Source organism: Phocoena sinus, chromosome 2, assembly GCF_008692025.1.
Source record: "Phocoena sinus isolate mPhoSin1 chromosome 2, mPhoSin1.pri, whole genome shotgun sequence".
Taxonomy (NCBI): domain Eukaryota; kingdom Metazoa; phylum Chordata; class Mammalia; order Artiodactyla; family Phocoenidae; genus Phocoena; species Phocoena sinus.
Genome location: NC_045764.1, coordinates 143,215,312 through 143,238,106, shown reverse-complemented (window position 1 = coordinate 143,238,106; position 22,795 = coordinate 143,215,312). Strand labels below are relative to the sequence as shown.

The window sequence follows — 22,795 nt, the reverse complement described above, 5'->3', positions numbered from 1 at the left end:
CTAATCCTTCAACATTAATTAAATTTCGTACCCTAAAGATAATCACTGATTCTTACCCTTCTTGGTTGAACAGAGTTCTTAAATTTAGAAACAGTGGATACTAATTAGAATGGAAACAGTCTATAAGAAAGGGCCTCTGGATGGACAGTGAGTTCATATTATTTAGTCATTTTCTTATGCTATTTTCTTTGATTTCAGAGAACATCTTTATATCAAAAGCTATTTTCCATTTTAAATTGACACAATATCTTGATTATAAACAACGTAGTTTTCTATAAAAAAATATAAAGTCTAATGTTTCATGCTGCTTTCTGAAAACTTTTAGAAACTGCATTGTTATATAGTAACAAGTGAACACCATTTTCTACATTATCTTTTATTTCTGGAAAGCTTAAAATTACATCAAGTCCAGCAACATGAGGTAGTTTCTTCAAGGTTACACAGGACATTAATGACAAATCTAAGACCACCACCATTCCTGGTTTCTACTTTAAAGCTGTATTCCCTTAATAGGCCTGGAAATAAATGGGTTGGAAAAAACCTGATGCTTATAATAGGATGTATATGTATACATGTCCCTGTGTGTCTGTTTGTCTATCTATCTCATTTATGGAAGAAATTTTATGTTACCACATTAATGTATGAATGAAAGTTTTCCTAAATCATTTCAATTCCAAATGCAAGTGCAAGTACAGAAGCTTAAAGAATGAAATATAAGAAGAGAAAAGACAATCACCATTGAACTCTGAACATGAAAAACAGACTATATACCAATTTACACAAAGACTTTTAGGAGCAGACAGCTCATCTGTCAATGCTTGACACCAATTTTCTGTATTTAAATCTAATTTTGTGAATCCTTAACTATCGTACAGGAAGACTGTTATCCCTAATTAATGAGAAATTATCATAACAGGAAGATTGTTATCCCTAATTAATGAGAAATTATCCTTAATATTGAAAAACTTCAGAAAGAATATGAAAAAGATTTGTCACATATACTAAAATTTGAGTTGTAGAGAAAAGTCAAATCGATAGATTTTAAGACATAATGCTCTCATTTATGCTAGTCAACCCTTAATCATCAATTATGGAGTAGTATAAATAAAAGAAATTCACAGCTAATCCAGATACCTGATTACTATTTTTCTTTGATTAGAATTTAAAAGAAATCACAAAAGATTAGCATTTGAATAAAATGAACTTTACTCTTCATGATAATTATAAAAGCCTCACATTGTTAGCTAATTTTATACATATTTTTCTATGAGGCTATAAACATTCTGTATCAATAACTAAGAGAGGCTAAACTGCAATGTTTATACTACATACAAGATCACTGCAATATAAATGAAGTTTGAGAATCGGATGTAAAGAACTGTAGGGATTACAGGTTGGTTGAGATTATTAGTTTATAATAATGATATATGAAAACTAAAATGTTACCTTCAAAACAAAAAATATTATCACTAATGATTTTTGTACCCTGAAGAAATCCTTTTAAAAATATTTTTACTGAGATTGTTAAGACATAAATCGGAGGATCAAAATCATTTCAATCTTCTATTCAGCCTCTCAGCCTAAATATATTTAACAAGATATCCATTAAAAATTGTCTGAAAAGATTGCACTATATCACCTGTTTTGCAACATTCTGGGAATATTTCTTCAGGAATTAATTACTGGGTAATCTATCCTCAGGAATTAATTACCAGGATGTGGTTACTAAAGTAGTGAAATGACTGTTATTTGTATTCACTTTTTTAAATAAGAGCTTGAATTTTAGATATATCATGCAACAAAAGAAATGGCCTGGGTGCTAACACAATACGGACTGTTGATTCCCTTTGATTTAGCTCAGTTCTCCAAAACTGAGCTCACTGTAAAATTATTTCCATTATTAACAAAGTAGAAAATTACCCCATCTCACCCTCATCTCTCTTGCCAATAATAAGTAGTTGTAAGTGTAATATTTTTTAAAGGCAAAAACAAGATTTTGGAGTAGAAATCCAACTTTGTATTGATTTTTGAAATAAAATATGAAACTTTAAGGAATTTTGGGGTTGTAGAAGCCACTTAAGGTAGGCACCCATATCGCTGGATGTATGCATTAACACATCTCTTTAGCTGCAAGATGTTTGGTGAAGAACTGTGAGAAAAGTTTATATATTTTGTGTGTTTGTTTTATTGATGAGAGAACGCAGGTCTTAGAGAGGTCCATTAGCTTTTTGGAGACATATCAATAAAAAAAGCATAGCTTATATTAGATTCTCTGGCTCTCAGGTCTCTTCATTAAATTTGGGCTCTCATTATTGAATGACTAATGTAGATTTCCCCCTTTTCTCCCCTGATATATTTTGTATTGATTTAGATTAAGATTGTACAGATTAAAAAAAATTCTGTTTGTTTGTCCTAGGGATTGAATTGTTTTATTTTTAGAATTATCTAACTTAAAACATTCAGAACTACCCTGAGAGACAGACATTTTTAATCCTATTTTATTATGCCAGTTTCTTTTTTAAAGTATGGGTATCAGTGACAGGAAAGAAAACTTTTTTTTTTAGAAATTGTTTCTCTTCCAACCAATATCACTCAGTACATATTGGTACAGCTATAGATTGCTTCTGGTAGTTGTGACTGGAGAAGGAGGTTTTTAAAAAAGTTTTACTTGAGAACTCAAAATTTAAACAAACTCTTGTAAATAAAGAAATTCTTGTGGGGATCTGGTTAATATTTCAATTCACTATATTTCAGCCCGTTCAGTAAAACTGGTGCTTCATTGTAAAACAATTCTGTTTCATTTGTGATTTATTAAGGCAAAGTAAAAAAGAGGAAAGAAAGAAATGAAAGTAAGAGAAGCAATAATTCTATAAGTGTGTCGGGAAAAAATAAACACTCTAATGCATTTCTGGAGAAAGGCAAACCAATAAAAGAATAGAGAAGTTCAAGGAAATATTGCAAAGAATAATGAAGAATTAAGTCAAAAATTAGAATCTTGGTAGCAAGTCACAGCTCTACCAACTGCCCCACCCACTTATGAAAAATTTTTATACTTAGGAGATCCTTTATTTTAAAGGCTCCGATTTCTAATGGTTTATTAACATTTCAAATATTTATTTACATTTTACTGTACATTTATAATTTTGATCCCTAAGTTTCTATAATAGCTTTGATTCCAAAATAATACAATCTATACAAAATTAGACTTTTAAGCAAGTTATTTCCTGCCCACTAGCCAGAGAATAATTCAATCCATGCTCTTTTTCCCCAAGTTTCGTATCTAAAAAGAAATAATAAAGCCCATCACAGGTATGGTATAAAAAATTTATTAGGCATTTTGAAATAGATAAGTTTTAAATAGTATGTTTTTAAGAATTATTTATTATTTGTGTAGGAGATAGAAAAAAGTTTATTTTCAAACTTCCATTGAAATATAATTTTCTATCCAGCAAGATTTAGAATGGCTTAGCCTGCATATAAAAATGCTCTGGTATAAACAGACTTACAAACACAAATAGTTGGCTTTATGAAGATTTGCCTTAAATCTGAAAAGCAGGCAAAAGACATCCATCCTCATCATTGCCAGAACCTGTCTACATAACAAAACAAACCAACAAAAACTTACACTTTTCTGGTTTAAAAAATAATATAGATTATAAAATAACCTGTAATTTAATCCCTATGCAATTTTGTTTACTACTTTTTTAAACTACATATTTTATTTTGAGCATTTTCCTTTGTCATTAAATATTCTTAAAGATATGATTTTTTAGGTTATATAAATAACTCATATATATACATATTATTATACAAGTCATTTAACCATAGACATTAAGGTTGGTTCTAATTTTTCATGAATATGAATAATGCTGTGATAAAAATAATCTTGTACATAAGTCTTTCATGTCCTCTTTCATAACTTCCATTGAAAAATTTCTGCAAATAATATGATTGGTTAAAACACAAAATTTTTTATATATATAGTTTGCTTGCAAGGTTATACAAATTTATATTCCTACTAGTGTGACTAGGAATATTCATGTCACTGCTCATTATAGCATGGATGATTATAATTTAAAAATAGTTACCAATTTGACTACAAAATTTTTAACAGATTTCTGTGAGGGTACATTTTTTTCCCACATAATTATTTGCTGAATTTAATTCTTTTTATGAAATGGCTATTCCTGCCCTTTACTCACTTTATTTCTTTTTTTTTCCCCTATAAGATTAGAAGAGCTTTTTTAGGCTATCAAAGCTTTGATAGATTTGTTGTAATTTTTTTTTTCTTTTTCACATCTGCTCCACTATAAGATCCTTGAGGTCATGGTTAGTAAGTCTTTGCATTGCTATATTCCCAAAACCTAGCACAGTACTTGACATGATATGCACTAAAAATATTCATTGAATGAATTTCTGAATTAATGTGTGTTTTGTCTTTAATGAAAGTAGGATGAAAAGGGAGAGCAGATAATCCTGAAGTTTTGGGCAAGAAAATACATGGCCAATTTTAGAATATGTATCATTTAAAAATATAAAGATCTAGAAAATAATTTAGTTTGGTATATGTTGTCTATTAAAGTCATGAATGAGACATGGGCCGTTAACTATATAGATTTGAATAATGGCTATATCTAATCAATTCTGCTGGTGAAATAATGATGGCACAGATTACTTTTGTTGAGCTGCTTTTACACAAATCCTATAACTTAAACAAAATGCTAGTGAATACCAAGAGAAATCAATATTCCACTTAACAAAGACAAAGCTTGACCTAAATGAGAAAGATCTTAAACGAAGTTAGAACGTTTTCACTTCATAATCTTTAACTTTATGTAGTAGCATGAAATGCAAAAGCTGAAATAAATGTAAATTATTTTACATTAATTGGATATTAACATAATATCAGACAGAAGGGCTAAAGAGAATGATAATATTTATTCAGTCAGTGTAGAAACTTATTGCAAAGGAACAGAATTATAGGTCTAGAAGGGACTTTAGAGGCTACTTAATTTAGTATCATGATGTTACAGATATAGAAACTGAGGTTTACTAGTTCTAACAAAGGTATAAAGTGGCAGACTAGGGCTGATACTCAATATTTGGTGCCTGATAGTGCAATACTTTTATATACTCAATACTGTTGACTTTTCAAACAACTTTGGATCCATAATTTTTAAAATATCTGTCAGTAAATCTGTCAAAGGCAAATGCTAAAGACTGCTCCTTCCAGAATATCATTAAATTGAATTCATGAAGATGCAAAAATGATCTCTTCCTGATATCCATATGAATTATGGGAACCATGGGCCTAAAAGTTTGGCATATACTTTCAACAAAGGTAGAATTAATACAAGTTGCTAAGTTTAATTAAGAGAAGATTCTAAAACACTTCACTTCCAGAAGACTATCACAGCATTATATTTAAAACTAGGAAATAGGTAACAACTAAAATATGCAAAATAGGGGCTGGTGAAAAAAACTATGCTATACCCACAAATTTGAATACTGAACAATAATTGATATTAATGTTGAAGAAGATAATTTAAAAACATGTAAAGATGTACATGACATAGAAAGAATGTTACTAAATGAATGAGACAGGTTAAAATATAGTTTCATAACAATAGCTAACATTTACTGATCGTTTCTTATATTTCAAACACTGTGGTAAGTGATGTATATGCATTTTAAAATTTAAACTTTACAACAACCCTATGAGGCAAATAGTATTATTATTTTTCATTTTACAGATGATTAAGGTTATAGAAGTTAAGTAACGTTCTGAAAGCCACACATTTAGTAAGTGATAAAGCTGAGATTCATTGCCAAGCCTGGAGACTCTGGAACCAGAGCTCTTAATCACTGCCTTGCTATCATCATTCATTTATATAAAATATTTGAATGCATAGGAAAAAAAACCAGAATGACATAAGCAAAGTTTTAACAGTTGTTATTTATTAAAGGCAGTCTTACAGGAACTTTTTTTTTTTTTTGCTTATATTAATTTTCTAAAATGAGCATGTATATTACTTTTTTTAAATTAAAAAATAAAAGACCATGCCACTTATAGACTGTCTAAACTATAAAACTGATAACTCTATAGCTAATAATTTCTGGTTAGCTATATCTTCTCAGGCTAGCTAATCAAATTTCATTTGTAACTCAGATTCCAAAGTGGCGACTGTACACTTCACAGTTAAGTTATTCTTAGTTTCAATGATAAATTTAATTCTGTGAGCATTAAATAATAAGAAAAAGATGGGGCAAATTCCATTTTCAATTTTCATTGTACATAAAGGTAGAGGGGACACTTAATCAGATGAATGAAAAACAGAAATCAATGTAAAATCCTGTATATTTAGCAGAATGTCAAAGAACAACCATTTAAAATAATTTGTAAACTCAAAATTCATAGCTAAAATATATTATTACTATTTGGTTTTAGTTTTCTTCAAAGTGTCAACAACTAATTTACCATACTGGATAGTGTCTCTCCTGTTAGAAATGATATGAAAACAATCCTTTTTTTGAAGTCTCAAAAATCTGTTTGCTATCAAACTAGAATAAATAGCAAAATAAATATGTTGTTATAAATGAGGAGAAACTAGACAATAATGAATGAGAGTGGAAATCAGTTACTCAAAAGTCTATAGGAGCCAGGCATTTAATGCAAATAAGTAAAGTCGGCTGGAGGGTATAAAGAATGCCAGCTGAGTACTGATATATGTCGTGCTGGCCCAGTAATGTCAATCTGATTTTTTTTTTTTTTTGAGGTACATGGGCCTTTCAGTTTTGTGGCCTCTCCCGCTGCGGAGCACAGGCTCCGGACGCGCAGGCTCAGCGGCCATGGCTCACGGGCCCAGCCACTCCGTGGTATGTGGGATCTTCCCGGACCGGGGTACGAACCCGTGTTCCCTGCATCGGCAGGAGGACTCTCAACCACTGCGCCACCAGGGAAGCCCTGTCAATCTGATTTTTTTAGATTAGCTGAAAATTGTATTTTTATTTAAAATCTCACCAATTTTAAATGTTCCAAACTAGTTATAAAAAAAGAAGTCATCCCCAAAGATATCTCTAATAAAATTATCTTCCATCAACTAGGTTATGACTTAAAAGAGGGCTCTCTGTGCACCTATAATTAGAAAGGAGACCCTAGGGAAACATCAGTTACTATACAAATATAGAAGTAGTATCACATTGGAAATGAGTAAAGTTAGCTGGGAATTACATTTTCTGGTTGTATCTTCAAAAGACTTTGTGAAGTCTTCTATTATTTTGAATCAGGGATGAGAAACTCTGTTCCCTGTCCTAGAATGAATCTAGGGTGAATCATTTATATTAAGCATGGTACCAGTGGTCATTTTCCTAAAGAATAAGATCTCTGGAATGAGAATACCACTGTAACATGGTCTAAATGAAAAAGAGTACACACATAATTTTGACCCAGGATGTTTCCAAGAAACATAAACCACTCTGCTCATTTGATTATACTAACAGTTCTTTAAGTGTGGTCCACAGACCTGTGAGGGTCCCTGAGATCCTTTCAGGGGTCCACAAGGGCAAATTATTTTAATAATAATACTAAGACATTATTTGTCTCTTACACTATGTTGACATTTGCACCGATAGTACAAAAGCAATGGTGGGTTGGTACTATAGTAAGAAATTAAGGCAGTGGATCCAAATAGTGTGAATAGTTATTGTATTATTCACCACTATGTACTAACAGTTTAACACTTTCCTCAATGAAACAGTAAATACTAACTCAATTTAATTAAAGCTTGTCCCTTGAATGTGACAAAATGGAAAGTATGAAATAAAATACTTCTGCTGCATAAGAAAGAATGACAGTTGTCTCAGGTTAAAGTACTTAGGCAATAGTTTGAGTTGCAAGCTGAACTAGCCAGGTTTTGCACAGAACAACATTTTTACTCGAAACAATGTCTGACAAACTATGACTATTCAGACTTAGATGTCTGGTAGACATTTTCTTGAAAATGAATGAAATGAGACTGTCAATTCATGGAAAACAGACAAGATTTGTTGGCTTTTTTTTTTTTTTTTTTTTTTTTGCCAAAGAAGAAACTCTACGTTTTAAGCAAAAATTAGAACTGTGGAAAATGTATATCACCATGAGCTTGAGAGCTTCCAATGCTTTCAAGGCATTTTTAATGAGCTTGGTGGTTATATTAATTAAAATGATTTTGGATATAGTCAACACTTGGAAGAACTTATATTTTCCATGTGATCAAAAAATATGTTACAAAATCATACCTGTATATAAGATCCAATAAACGTTCAGGACAGACCAATGGATTTTTTTTCCCCAGAACAAACAACTTTTTATTGAAGTATAGTTGATTTACAATGTTGTATTAGTTTCAGGTGCATAGCAAAGTGATTCAGTTTTATATATATATATATATATATATATATATATATATATATATATATATATATATATATATATTCTTTCTCAGATTCTTTTCCATTATAGATTATTATAAGATATTGAACAGTTCCCTGTGCTATAGAGTACATCCTTGTTTATTTTATATACAGTAGTGTGCCCGACAGATTTTAATACATAGGAGTATGAAATTGTCCTTGACAGGGTTTTAGATTCTACGCTTCAACTAACTTTTTTTTTTTTTTTGCAGTACGCGGGCCTCTCACTGTTGTGGCCTCTCCCATTGCGGAGCTCAGGCTCCGGACGCGCAGGCTCAGCGGCCATGATTCACGGGCCCAGCCGCTCCGCAGCATGTGGGATCTTCCCGGACCAGGGCACGAACCCGTGTCCCCTGCATCGGCAGGTGGACTCTCAACCACTGTGCCACCAGGGAAGCCCTACGCTTCAACTAACTTTTAATAGACTACTAATTGAAAAATTTTGATGTAGTGTCAAAGAATATCCACAATTATAAGAAAATGTTATTAAGATAGTCCTTTCTTTTCTAACTACGGATCTGTGAGGTTGGATTTGTTTCTTCATATACTTCAACCAAAATAACATATCACAACAGATTGAGTACAGAAGCAGATGTGAGAATCTACCTGCCTTCCATTAAACCAGACATCAAAATGAATGTGAAAAAAAAGTAAAACAGTGCCATCCTTTTTAGATTTTAAAAATTTTAGAAAATATTATTTTTCCCATAGCAGTATTATTTATATTAACATAGAAAGGCCTTATTATTCTCATTTTGAAGCAAATAAATAAACATTTAAAAAATTTCTAAGTTTTAAGTGCAGTAAATATCACCAACTATAACTCACATAAACAAGCTATTTGAGGTCCTTAATAATTTTTAAGTTTGTAAAGGGGTCCTGAGACCATTAAGTTTGAGAACTGCTGGATCTGACCAATAACGTTGAGAATATTATTGCTCAATAACCAATGCCCCCATGGGACAGTTAACTTTGAACACAAAAAAACATATATTTTTATGTCCAGAGGATGTATTTTATTAAATTAATTAATGTTATTAATTCAGTTTTTCCCAACCTTTTTGGTGTTTGTTGACTCCACATGTAGAACCCATACATTTCTACAATGTCATTAACTGCTGAACAGTTGTTGATATACCATTGTTGACATGACTTCAGACAAAAGCAAAGAAACCTGATGTTTAGTATAGTCTTACTGATTTTATTTAGGCTCTCAAAAATAGTGGAAAATCATTTGCAGTCCTCAGTTATTGCCTTGATCTAGGCTAGAATTTTAGAAATTTCATGACATTCTCCAGAGGCCTGGGAACCAATGAACTAGCCATATTACACAATCACTCTGATGTTCACAAAGGAAAGTGGTGATAATATGGAATAGTTTGTAAAAGCTAACATCCTAGGAAAAAAATCTCAGAGAAAATATTACCCTGGATCAAATATTACTGGATCAAATAATGCCATTTTTATATGTAAAGGAAATCACACTGCCTTTCAGACATACACATTAAAAACTTTGAGTTAAGAAAATATTCTTTAACCAGAGTAATATAAATTCTTTTGCTCAAAGGACAATAACAGAAGCCTAGAGAGAAGTCATAATTCTGCATTTTGTTTCAATATAAGATTAGACATTATTACTAATTATTAAATGAACACATACTACCTAAAGATATTTCAATATATACATTTAAATTATTTTATAAACTTTAATTAGACAGGGAGAATTTATATTTTCTTCTTAAGAGGAAAAAAAAACTTGCTGGTTAGTCTGGGCACAAAATTCTATTCTAACCTTTGAGGTACAAGGGAATATGTGACAAGAGATTACATTTATTCATTTACTTATTTTAGTCAAACTTCAGATGCTTAGGGAATAAAAGGAAAATTGAATTGGTCTTTGTAAAAAATTCTCTATTTTAATAACATCTATAGGGAATGGTGAATTGATTGGAAGTTTGGAATTTTTTTTCTTTTTTGTTCTGGTCATTATTCTCTACAACAAGCCTCTTGATTCTAACAGAGGTGCTGCTGCCTTTCATAATTGAAAATCAGAACTCATTTAAGTTGTGGATCATGCTCACTTTAAAACGCAGTTTGTTACAGAATTATTCTTTTAGCAAACCATTTTTGGGAGACTATCACCATTTTAGAACTTGAGTCCTCTAGATATTGCCCATTCATAGAATCTACATACTATTTGACTTTTTTGGCTTAGGCACTAATTTACTTAGGGCAATGAAAGACTAAAATCCCAAGTTTGTTTTTAAAATATACTTCACTGTGTTCTCAAGCAAGAGAAGTGAAAATCAATTGTCATTTCAGTCAGATTTCATTAAAAGAAAATATCTGATATGAAAGAGAAACGACTTTCTCCATATACAGAAAAATATGTCATTTCAGCAAATAAATTTTTGCTGGAGACAATGTCATTCTATGAAGAACTGTTTAGAAAAGATAACACCTTGTTGTCCTTGTTAGATTGTGATGAGTGTACTGAAAAGGAAATCCAAACTTTGTATGTTTTACAGATCGTGTTCTCACTATAGCTGGAGAATCTTAAAGGATCAAAGCACAATCAAAGCACAATTATATTGCAGTGAGCATAAAAAACGTGAATTCAAAATAACGTTTAATATTGTATTGTTGACCTCACAGTAATAGATGCATACATACAAATGGACAGGAAGTTTTCATCTTAAATGCTGCCCCATGATAAAAAGCTACAGAGGGAAAGGTTGGAACTGTTAGTTTTTAATCATAATTTGGTTATTTAACCCTTCTGTGTTTTCACAAAGACTAGGGTAAGTGTTTCTGATGGTTATTCCCAGAGTATTCTGTACTCCTGCTGATAAATCATAGCACTTATTATACTTTATTATAATTTATAGTTGCCTGTTTTATCTGTTTGTAAAGCCAAGAACAATGTTATTTGCTCACCACTGCTTTCCCAGAACCAGGCAAAGACTTATCTAATAGATTAATAACCCTGTTGGGGAGGCAAGGATTACCAGCTTCATCATAGACAAAAAGCTCAGAGAAGTTGAGCAAGTTGCTTAATGCAGTGTAGTAATTAAGTAGAGAAGTCAGCATCTGAATCCAGGTCGCCTATTATCAAGTCAAGTGATCTTTCTAGTGCTCATCTTTTAAGACTGTATTGTATTTCCGATGTAAAGAAAACATATTCGCACATATATTTCTACACATGACAGATTGCATGCCTAATCTGAAACATGGAAGGGGGATTTCTATGGGGTTTGGCTAACAGTAATATGTACTAAATTATAAATATCCCATCCAAGATGCAGTAACAATAACAATGTCAAACTCAACTTGTGTTCTAATCTTGTGCTAGATATCATTCCTGGGATGTCTTATACATATATTAGATTGAAAACATTCAAAACCAAAATGTATTAACCACTCTCCTTTGCTTTTTCTCTTTTATTCCTTAGTATAGTTAATAACATCATTTACCCATATCTCAAATTAGAAACCTGACTTTCTTTTTGATTTCTTCTCTGCCCTAAATTTTTATGCTATAAAATTAAAATAAAGAATTCATCTAGAACAGATTAATGTCCTAAAACCTACATCCTTGAAATTTGACTCAGCAGGCAAAGGCAAAGAAAAAAAAAGTCATTATTTAAAATAAAAAAGAATTGATATCTGAAGTTGGATTTTGAAGTCACTGAATTAGGTTATTTATGTACTAATGAAGTTTTAGTCTGAGAGTTCTTGATTGGTGAATACTACCTGTAAGGTGGTCATTTCTGCTGAATATAATTCTCAAAACCTCCACCTGGCAAAAAACCTTTTGTTTTGTTTTATTCATCTTTCATGTCCCTGATGAAATGTTACTCCTTAGAGCGGCCTTCTCTGATCATCTCATCTAAGTGAGGTTTCCCTCCTTTTATTTTCTATCACTACACTTTTTTACTTCTCCTTAGTGTGAATTTCAATGTATCATTATTAAGTTACTGTAAAAGTATATTTATTATAATTTAAAGTTATTTTAAATAAATTTATTTTAAAAATACCTATTTACTTCAATATACCATTGACTAAACTGTAAACTCCATGAGGGCAGAGATTATATCTGTCACTGATATAAAAGTACATATAAAAGCATCTAGTTTGCATTCAATTAAGCAGTCTTATAATTTGAGACTTTTAATAGGAGGATTAATTTGATTATCTTCACTTCTTTTTAAAATATAAGTATTCAAACTAATTTTTCTATTATATTACTATTCTGATTCAACCGTAAAAGTTTAATTTTAAAATTACAACAAAGCAATAATTTTATCTTTGAGATTACATTCTGGTGCTGGTAAAAATTATTTAAAAGAAACAGAATCTTATTCCTAGACAAAAATGCAGAAAAAAATTCCTGAAAAAAAAGATATTCAAGTATTCTGTTTTATTTGAATTTACTGTCAATGTGAGCAGCTAAGTGTTAACTATGGAAAAAATATCAAGACAAGCCACTTCCTCCCCTAAAATTCTGCAATAAGCAAATTAACTTAATGTAGAAATTTGGTGTGATTTTTAAAACTGTATTTAATATTCTCTTTGCAATTAAGATGTAATTGCAGAGTTTTAAAAAGGCTCAAGAACTACTATGTATAATTAAACTTAGCTTAAAATATTTATGTACACAGTATATCACTACGAAAAAAATACCGTGTCTTAGATAATTCTGTATTCCCATCATTAAGGTCTTAATATTTGGTGAATGAGTAAACTTTTATACTGGACTTAACATTTAGCTTTAATTATTCCCAGACTTTATAAATGAGTACAACTTATACTGTTGGAATTTAATGAAGTCAAATAAATTATTTTGTTTTAAAAATTTATAAGATATGGATGAGATTCTTCTATCCAATTTATGTCTTGAGAACTTCATGTTTTCATTCAGTTGAAGATGTAGCTGACTGGCACCCCATGTATAAATGTATAACATACATTTTATATCTAGAATGTTTTTATAGTTTTTCTTTATTAAAGATTTAGGACATCAATTTTTTTAAACTATAAAATTAATATCAGCTATTTTTGACACAAGTCTAAAAACGATATACAACAGTTAACACTCTGAAGACTTTGCTGAAAAGGTTGTACCATGGAATGTAAAAACAACTGCACTACACATATCAAGAATTGCTTGAGATTACTTCTAGTTAAATTCAATGATAACATTCATAAAACTCATAGAAAAGCTGGAATTGAGGAAGATAGCTATATAAGTCCTTAAATCTGATGACAGTGAAAAAGCCACAGTTTGAAAAATTACCTAGAGAGCCCTGAAATAAATTTACTGTATAGCCTGATATCTAACATCATATCCTATTAAATAAGAAGGAATGTTACTGTTAAGCTTTTGATGCCAATAGTGGATCCATCCCATAGAAAACTTGAAAGCACAAATGACTAACTTTGCCAGGAAAGAGATATTCCAGGAAAAAGCATCACAGTCATAATTAGGTTTGCTACTCAATTTTTCACATACATGAAGATGTCAGGTAGCAAATAAATGTCTAATCCTCCCCCCACCCCCTTACATGATTCAGTACTTGGGAAAAATTATAAAAATAAATACTAAGACACTTCCTCCCTCCCCCAAAGGTTGGCATTAAAACTTTCTTTCTAATCAATTTAGATTTGTTTCCAAATATTAGGCAGCAACATTCCAAGTTGAATATGTTTGAAAAAATTTGGAATGATACTAGAGCAGGGAGCTACCCCTGCCTGGACAAGTTAAAAAAAAATCCCTTTGGTGATATTATTTTATTTTGTTAATCTTTCTGTTTATTGGCCAGAAACACATTCATCCTCTGCATAAATAACTTTACTTCTATACTAATAAGTATGCTAAAAAGTAATAAGTCTACAACAAAGAAACAGGAGCTACACAAAGTAATACCTATCGCTGTGAGGTGGTAGGCATTTTGAATGAAATTTCTATTGCTCTATTGTTGGCCTAATATGACAATCTGTGAAACATTAGGTGGTAATTATGTTATAGTCCATTAATTTTTCATCATATTATCTTGCATGCAATCCAATCTTGACAAGCGGAGGGAACTATTGGTTGGTTAGTTTTCCCAGATTCACATAGCAGAGCAGGTGTAAGGTGCCAAGCAACTGTACTTACTTTTGGTGTTGGGCAGGAAGCTGTAGATAGGCGAGATGTAGCCTGAGCACGAGGAGATTCTGAAGGAGTAGTGCTGAGGGAGGCTGTGTCTCGTGGGAGCACCTGAACGCCACGAGAAATGATGGAGTCTGGAATCTGGACAAGAGGAACAAGTATGGTTTAATATGCTGAAAATACCAACAACATGTAAAATCAATACCCACATCAAACATTTTTTGAGGGGGGCATTCTTTGCTGCTGAGCTCTCAGATATTTGGTCTCACTCACTGTTACGTATGAATGCATCCAACAATTTGGGATAGGGTAGAAACCTTCAGATTTAAAATATTTTCCTTGGCCAAATAATATTTCACCAAAGCTTTTTTTATGAGGCAGTACAGAATTGTAGTGAGAAGTAAAGTGTTTGGCATTCATATACTGGCTCTGCCACTTAATAGTTATTTAATTCCTAGATATTTTCCATTTCCCTTTCAGATTCATTCTCTACCCTTCTTCACTCTCTCTGCTTGAAGCTAACCTGTACAGATACAATCAATAAGCTATTTTGTGCTCTCTGGTTTCTAGCTGGGCTCAGCTAATAGGAGCCACTGTCAGGAAACTGAAGAGTTGTAGGAGAGTAAGGTCTGACATTTATTCCCCTGGCTCCTTCTCTACCAGGTCACTGCAGGTTGGCTAAGATCACAGCCCCTATCAGATGACCCTTGCCTTCGGCTCTTTTCTGGATTCCAATAGCAGCTCCCTCCCTTGCCCCATTAGGACTAGGAGTATTAATGATTCCCACTATTACTAGTCCCAGGGTGCTGCATCATGTTTTGTTGCTTTCCCTAAAATCTGCCCAAGCTTTTGTAAATATCATAGTCCTTTATTAAACTCTTTTCAATTATCCATTTAAGTATGCTGTGACTTTGCTGGGATACTGATGGATATACTTTTTTAATTTGCCATTTCCTTTACCTAAAAAACGTAGATAATGATAGCATTTACCTCACCAGATTATTGCTGAGGGTTAAATAAGATAATGTATATAAATTATATAACACTTACAAGTAGTTAGTACTTAAGAAATGTTGGCGATTGCTAGTTATTATATTATACCTATCAATAGGGTAAAGACTGATGTAACTGAATATTACTACTGTAAAAACATATAAATGTAAGGACAAATAATGTGGATTATTAAAAAAATATTAATATTTACGTTGATTATAAAATTTATTATAATTTGGGGCTATGCATAATTTAGTTCATGTTCTGGGCTAGTACTAGTGAGTGTAGGTCTTCTAATCTCAAAATGAGAACTTGACTACTTTCAAGCAATTATCATTCAATCAACAAATATTACTTACTATGTGAAAAGAAGAAAACAGCAGCTAGATTTTGTGACTAGAAAGGTGCTCTCTATCTTACACACCATCTCTTTCTCACAAACGACATACTATTTTCATAAATGCTCTTTTATTTAGTTTCCATACCTACATCCTCAATACCAAAGGTACTTCCACCATTTCAGGGCTTAACAATTTATGTGATTTATGAACAATAACCCCATAACTAGGATGAAAAGCAATGGGAATTCTGAGAAGAAAAATAGCTCCATTTGCTAGTATATTTGAATAGTGAATTGCAATAAATATTTTAAAGAAATGTAAGTAGTCTAATTTAGAAGAGCTATATGTTGTCACTTATGTCTAATATAAAAGGCCATGTATTGGAAAGAAAAAGGTCAAACGCCCCTATTATATTTCACATAATACCACGTTTCTCTCTTTCACAGAAATTACCCATACTTATACTACACTTATATGTATGCTAGTTTGATCAATGTCTATCTCCCACACCAGAATGCATTGTCATGATGATGGAACTGTGTTTTTGCTACTACTGTACATCCAGTACCTAATGAAGCATCTGCACAAAGTAGTATACATGTATAATATATATTTCCAGACTTACACACACACACACACACAATCTTCATCCCCCCAAGAAACAAAAGAGTAGGATATTTGAGGGAGAAGGTAACTTTAAATTGTGAGGTACATACTTTTGGGTTACTAGCCTGGAAATACAGAATTAACTATTGGAAATATGAGACTGGAGCTCAGGAAAAAGTTAGGGATTGGATATATACTTTGGGAATTATCACTGAAGGTGGTAGTTTCAGTCATGCAAATATTTCAGGTCACCCAAGGAGGGCATGTAAAAGAACAAACGATGACGGTTCAAAATTCTAGGTGATATCCATATTAAGGGGCTAACAGAAGAAAAGGAATTAGGGAAAAAAAAAGCCCTGTAAATGGTATGATGATACAACCCTGTTTTCCTTGAATAATCTGGGTTTATATCTATTATCCTGACTTTATTAAATAACACATCTTCTCACTTTCAGAAGTGTTTCAGTTTGGAAGATAAATTATTTGGTCTTCCTATCTTTAAGAAACAGAGACAAAAGAGGAAAATTAAGACAGAGTGAACATAAGGGAAGAGAAAAAAGAAAGATGCTATAAAAGATGTTACAAAATATCAACTATTGGGGAGAATAGGAGTAAGGTGAGAGTTGAAAAGATGCCATTAGATCTAGCAATTAAAGAAGATACAAGTAAAGTAAAAAGAACAGAAACGAGTTGAGGAAGCAAGTGGGGATAACAAACCAGGGTAATTGGTGGAAAAAAAAGAGAGACATTCACTAATATTCTTTTCTTTGGTGCTTGGAATGAAGATCTATCTAATGAGAAAAATGGGAAGTAAAAGTGGGAAAGATAACTCTAGGAGAGTCATAAAAATCTGGAAAAATGCATTGATGACTGAAGCATGGAGGATAACTAAGGCATTGGCAAAGGAAATATCAACCATCATTGAGAATCCAGTTAATACTGGCAACCATAAATTTCCAATTTCATTAGGTAATATAGTGTAGAAATAAAATTTCACCCATCTCAAAAAAGAAAGTTATGTTACAGACAGAGACTTAGAAATTATTTGCAGAGATAAGATTGTGGAAGCTACAGAAATAGATGAGACCTGAAAGACAAAGACCATATGGAAAGAATACAGCAAAACAGAAAAAGGAGAAAGAAACAGACATTAAAGAACAAGATAGAGGTGGTCATTAGTAACCTAAAAGAAAGCTATTATTTGATGAAGATAGATACCTCAATATAGGTGGTAAAGAAAAAAGTTGGAGGAAAAGGATGCAGTGAATATGGATAACTCTGTTGTACAGTGTTTGTAATGTTTCCTTTTTGGAGATATTATGAACAATTCTTGTTCATGTACCATAATTCCCACATGCATTAATTCTAGGATATATATACTCAGAAACAGAATTGCTGGTTGTAGGGTGTGAATACTTTCTTTTACAAATTCCCAAATTGGTTAAGTCAATTTATATGTCTATCAAAAGAAAATGGTGACAATTCCTCTTACTCCAGTATTTAGCTCTACCTAGTATTGTCAGTATTATTAATTCTTCTTCAAATGGGATACTAAAAATATCTTAATGTGTTTTTTAAAAGTCTTTATTGAATTTGTTACAAGATTGCTTCTGTTTTGTTTTGATATTTTGGATGCGAGGCACGTGGGATCTTAGCTCCCTGACCAGGGATCAAACCCACGTCCCCTGCATTGGAAGGTGAAGTCTTAACCACTGGACTGCCAGGGAAGTCCCCTTAATGTGGTTTTAATTTCTTTTCCCATCATTGTTAATGAGAGTAAATACCTTTTCATGTTTATCAGCTATTTAGATGTTCTCTTTTGTAAAGTCCCTATTCAATTTGCCCTATTTTTCCCTTATTAAGTCATTCATTTTTTATTGAATTGTTACATTTCTGTATCTATTCTGGATAACAAGTCCTTTATCAGTTTTTTTTTTTTTTTTTTTTTTTTTTTGGGGTACGCGGGCCTCTCACTGTTGTGGCCTCTCCCGTTGCGGAGCACAGGCTCCGGATGCACAGGCTCAGCGGCCATGGCTCACGGGCCTAGCCGCTCCGCGGCATGTGGGATCTTCCCGGACCGGGGCACGAACCCATGTCCCCTGCATCGGCAGGCGGACTCTCAACCACTGCGCCACGTGGGAAGCCCCCTTTATCAGTTTTATATGGTGTAAATATCTATTCCTAATATGTAGCGTGCCTTCTTTATCATGTATTGTGATGAACAGAATATTTTAATTTTAATTTAGTTAGCTCTATCAATATTTTCCTTTATAGTTAAGTGGTTTTTGCGTCTTAAAAGGAATACTTTCTGAGTGACATCAGTAGAAAGGTAGAGTAGGTAATGTCAACAGTCCACACCTCTACTAAAGAAATGAATAAACTAACAAAATCTGTCAGAATCAACTTTATCAGAAATCTAAAAACTAATCAAGTTTACAGCAGCCAGGTGAATGCTTAATCAAAATCCCCCCACAAAACCCCCCAATTGATCCCCTACTACATAGCTCAGTGATGGCCTTGAAGACACAGCCCACATGTCTGGTAAAAGTTCTGAATACTGAAGGGAAACAAACCTTATTCTCAAGGGTTGTGGCTGTTTCAACATGTCTGGTAGCTCATTGAAGGATACCCTCAAAGGGCTTTCCTTTATTTTCCCTATCTTGGAACACTCCCATGGCTCAGGCAACTAACTGGAGGGGAGGTTATCCAAATATTTAAAGTCAAACATATTAGCCACTGCTGTCTGGGCAGTGGATAACAGGTGGAATGAGTAACAGATTAACTTAAAAACCTGGGAGGAAAGGCCATGTAATGAGATGCTTTCAGGCATAAGAGCTTTGAAAAGCTCCCAGATATTCCTGAGTCCCAGGAGGTCATGATTATGCCCAAGGCAATGCACATACTTAGAAGACTTCACCTAATGTTTCACCTTTTGCTGAACTAAAGATTTTGCACAAGTAGGAAGTGAAGATTAGGCAGAGTAGTAAACTGCCTGGCTGAGTGTTGAAGGCATGCTCCAATATATAAAAAGAGCTCATCTGCAAAGAATGGGAGATTTTCCTTTTCTGTATATTTATATTTTCCAGGCATTTAAGGAAATTATGTCAAATCACTAGCTGACTACGAAGCTAATGGTACAGAGACTTCAGTGGCCACACACAACAAAGAAGAACAGACTTGACAAAAGTAGTTCAGATATTTGTAGTGAAGTGGATGGACCTAGAGACTGTCATACAGAGTGAAGTAAGTCAGAAAGAGAAAAACCAATACTGTACGCTAACACATATATATGGAATAGAAAAAAAAAAGAAAATGGTCAGAAGAACCTAGGGGCAAGACGGGAATAAAGATGCAGACCTACTAGAGAATGGACTTGAGGATACGGGGAGAGGGAAGGGTAAGCTGGGACAAAGTGAGAAAGTGGCATGGACATATATACACTACCAAGTGTAAAATAGATAGCTAGTGGGAAGCAGATGCACAGCACAGGGAGATCAGCTCGGTCCTTTGTGACCACCTAGAGGGGTGGGATAGGAAGGTTGGGAGGGAGGGAGATGCAAGAGGGAAGAGATATGGGGACATATGTGTATGTATAACTGATTCACTTTGTTATAAAGCAGAAAATGACACACCATTGTAAAGCAATTATACTCCAAGAAAAATGTTAAAAAAAAAAAAGTAGTTCAGAAAAGTTAATCAACAAACAACAACAATTATAACAAGCAGTAATAACATACCCTGGGGACGGGAGAGAATTTGATTTCCAGAGTTGCTACTAGAAATGTTCAAAGGGCCCAGTTTTCAACAAAAAAATTATATGGTATGCAAAGAAACAAGAAAGTATGACCCATGTATAGGAAAAAAAAATAAAAAGAAGAAATAGAAACTGTTCTTGAGAAAGTCCTGACACTGGGCTGACTAGAAAAAGCTTTTAAATTAACTAATTGAAATATATTCAAAAAGCTAAAAGCAACCATGGAAAAGCACTAAACAAAGCATGATAATGATGTATCATTAATAGGGAATATCAATAAAGAGGTAGAAATCATAAAAAGAAACCAAGTAGGAATTCTAAAGTTGAAAAGTATAACTAAAATAAAAAATTCACTACAAGGGTTCAGTACAAGATTTGAGCAAGCAGAAGAAAGAATCAATGAACTGAGGAGCAGAAATAAATAAAGAATAAAGAAAAATGAACAGGGTTTAAGAAACATGTGGGAAAACAATAAATGTACCAAGATATGCATAATGGGAATCCCACGTAGAAGAGAGAAACAGGCAGAGAAAATATTTGAAGAAATAATGCCTGAAAACTTTCAAATTAGATGAAATACATGAATCTACACATCCAAGAAACTCAACAACCCCAAGATGGATAAAGTCAAAGAGATCTACAACTAGATATATAATCAAATTATTGAAAGTGAAAGGAGAGAATCCTGAAAGCAGCAAGAGAAAAGCAACTCAAGGGATCCTCAATAAGAATTGTAGCTGATTTTTCAACAGAAAGCAAAGGGGCTGGTTGGCAGTGGGAAGACACTCAAAAATGCTGAAAGAAAAATAATCTGTCAACGATAATTTTTCTGTCTGGTAAAACTACACTTCAAGAACGAAGGAGAAATCAATACATTCTCAGATAAACGAAAACTGAGAGAGTTCAGTGCTAGAAGACCTGCCTGACAAGAAATGCTAAAGGGATTCCTTTAGGCTGAAATGAAAGGACACTAGACAGTAATTTGGAATTCATGTAAAGAAACAAACAACACTGGTACTCTACATAGGTAAACATAAAAGTCACTATTAATGTATATTTTGGGTCATGAATCTGTATTTTTCCTATATAATTTAAAAAGAAAACTACATAAAAGACTAATTATATATCTGTGTTGATGGGCACACAATGTATACATATATAATTTGTTAAAATAAGAATAAAAGTGAGGGAGATAGTGAAAAGTTGTTGCATAATATTTAAACTAACTTGGTATTAAGACTAGATTGTGACAAATTAAGATGTTAACTGTAACCTTCACAGCAATCTCTAAGGAAATAATGAAAAAATATTTGGTAAAAGAAATGAGAGAAAAAACAAAATGGTACACTAGAAAATATCTATTAATCAAAAAAGAAGGAAGTAATGGAGGAAATGAGGAACAAGAACAACAACAAAAGACACTGAAAAAAAACAGTGAACTGGAAGAAATCTTACCTTATCTGTAATTACATTAAATATAAGTGGATTAAACTACTCAATTAAAAGGCAAAGACTGGCAGAATAGATTAAACCCCCCTCAAAAAAAAAAAAAAAAAACAAACCCATGATCCAAGTATATACTTTAGATCCAAAGACACATATTGGTTGAAGGTGAAAAACTGGAAAAAATATTCTATGCAAACAGTAATTGAAAGAGAGTGGAGAGGACGAGGGGAAGATGGTGGAAGAGTAAGACGCAGAGATCACCTCCTCCCGACAGATACACCAGAAATACATCTACACGTGGAACAACTCCTACAGAACACCTACTGAACGCTGGCAGAAGACCTCAGACCTCCCAAAAGGCAAGAAACTCCCCACGTACCTGGGTAGGTCAAAAGAAAAAAGAATAAACAGAGACAAAAGGATAGGGACGGGACCTGCACCAGTGGAAGGGAGCTGTGAAAGAGGAAAGGTTTCCACACACTAGGAAGCCCCTTTGCCGGTGGAGACGGCAGGTGGCGGAGGGGGAAAGAACCGAGGAGGAGAGAACAACAACAGGGGTACGGAGGGCAAAGCGGAGAGATCCTCCCGCACAGAGGATCGGTGCCGACCGGCACTCACCAGCCCGAGAGGCTTGTCTGCTCACCTGCCAGGGAAGACGGGGCTGGGAGCGGAAGCTTGGGCTTTGGACGGAGCACAGGGAGAGGACTGGGGCTGGCGGCCTGAACACAGCCTGCAGGGGGTTAGTGTACCACGGCTAGCCGGGAGGGAGTCCAGGGGAAAGTCTGGACCTGCCGAAGAGGCAAGAGACGTTTTCTTCCCTCTTTGTTTCCTGGTGCGTGAGGAGAGAGGATTAAGAGCACTGCTTAAAGGAGCTCCAGAGACGGGCGCGAGCCGCGGCCAAAAGCGTGGACCCCAGAGACAGGCATGAGATGCTAAGGCTGCTGCTGCCACCACCAAGAAGCCTGTGTGAGAGCACAGGTCACTATTCACTATCCTTACGGGGAGTCTGTGCAGCTCGCCACTGCCAGTGTCCCGGGATCCAGAGACAACATC

The 22,795-nt window shown here is 33.5% G+C and overlaps 1 protein-coding gene across 5 annotated transcripts in view; it reads right to left on the bottom strand.

Moving 5' to 3' along the window:
• GPHN (gephyrin) overlaps nucleotides 1–22,795 on the bottom strand; it is a 636,104-nt gene that overhangs the window by 219,885 nt on the left and 393,424 nt on the right. For all 5 annotated transcript variants that reach the window (XM_032623646.1, XM_032623644.1, XM_032623643.1 and 2 more), the window contains exon 9: nucleotides 14,609–14,743. In XM_032623646.1, coding sequence (XP_032479537.1) covers nucleotides 14,609–14,743 — 135 coding nt within the window. The remainder of the gene's footprint in view (nucleotides 1–14,608; nucleotides 14,744–22,795) is intronic.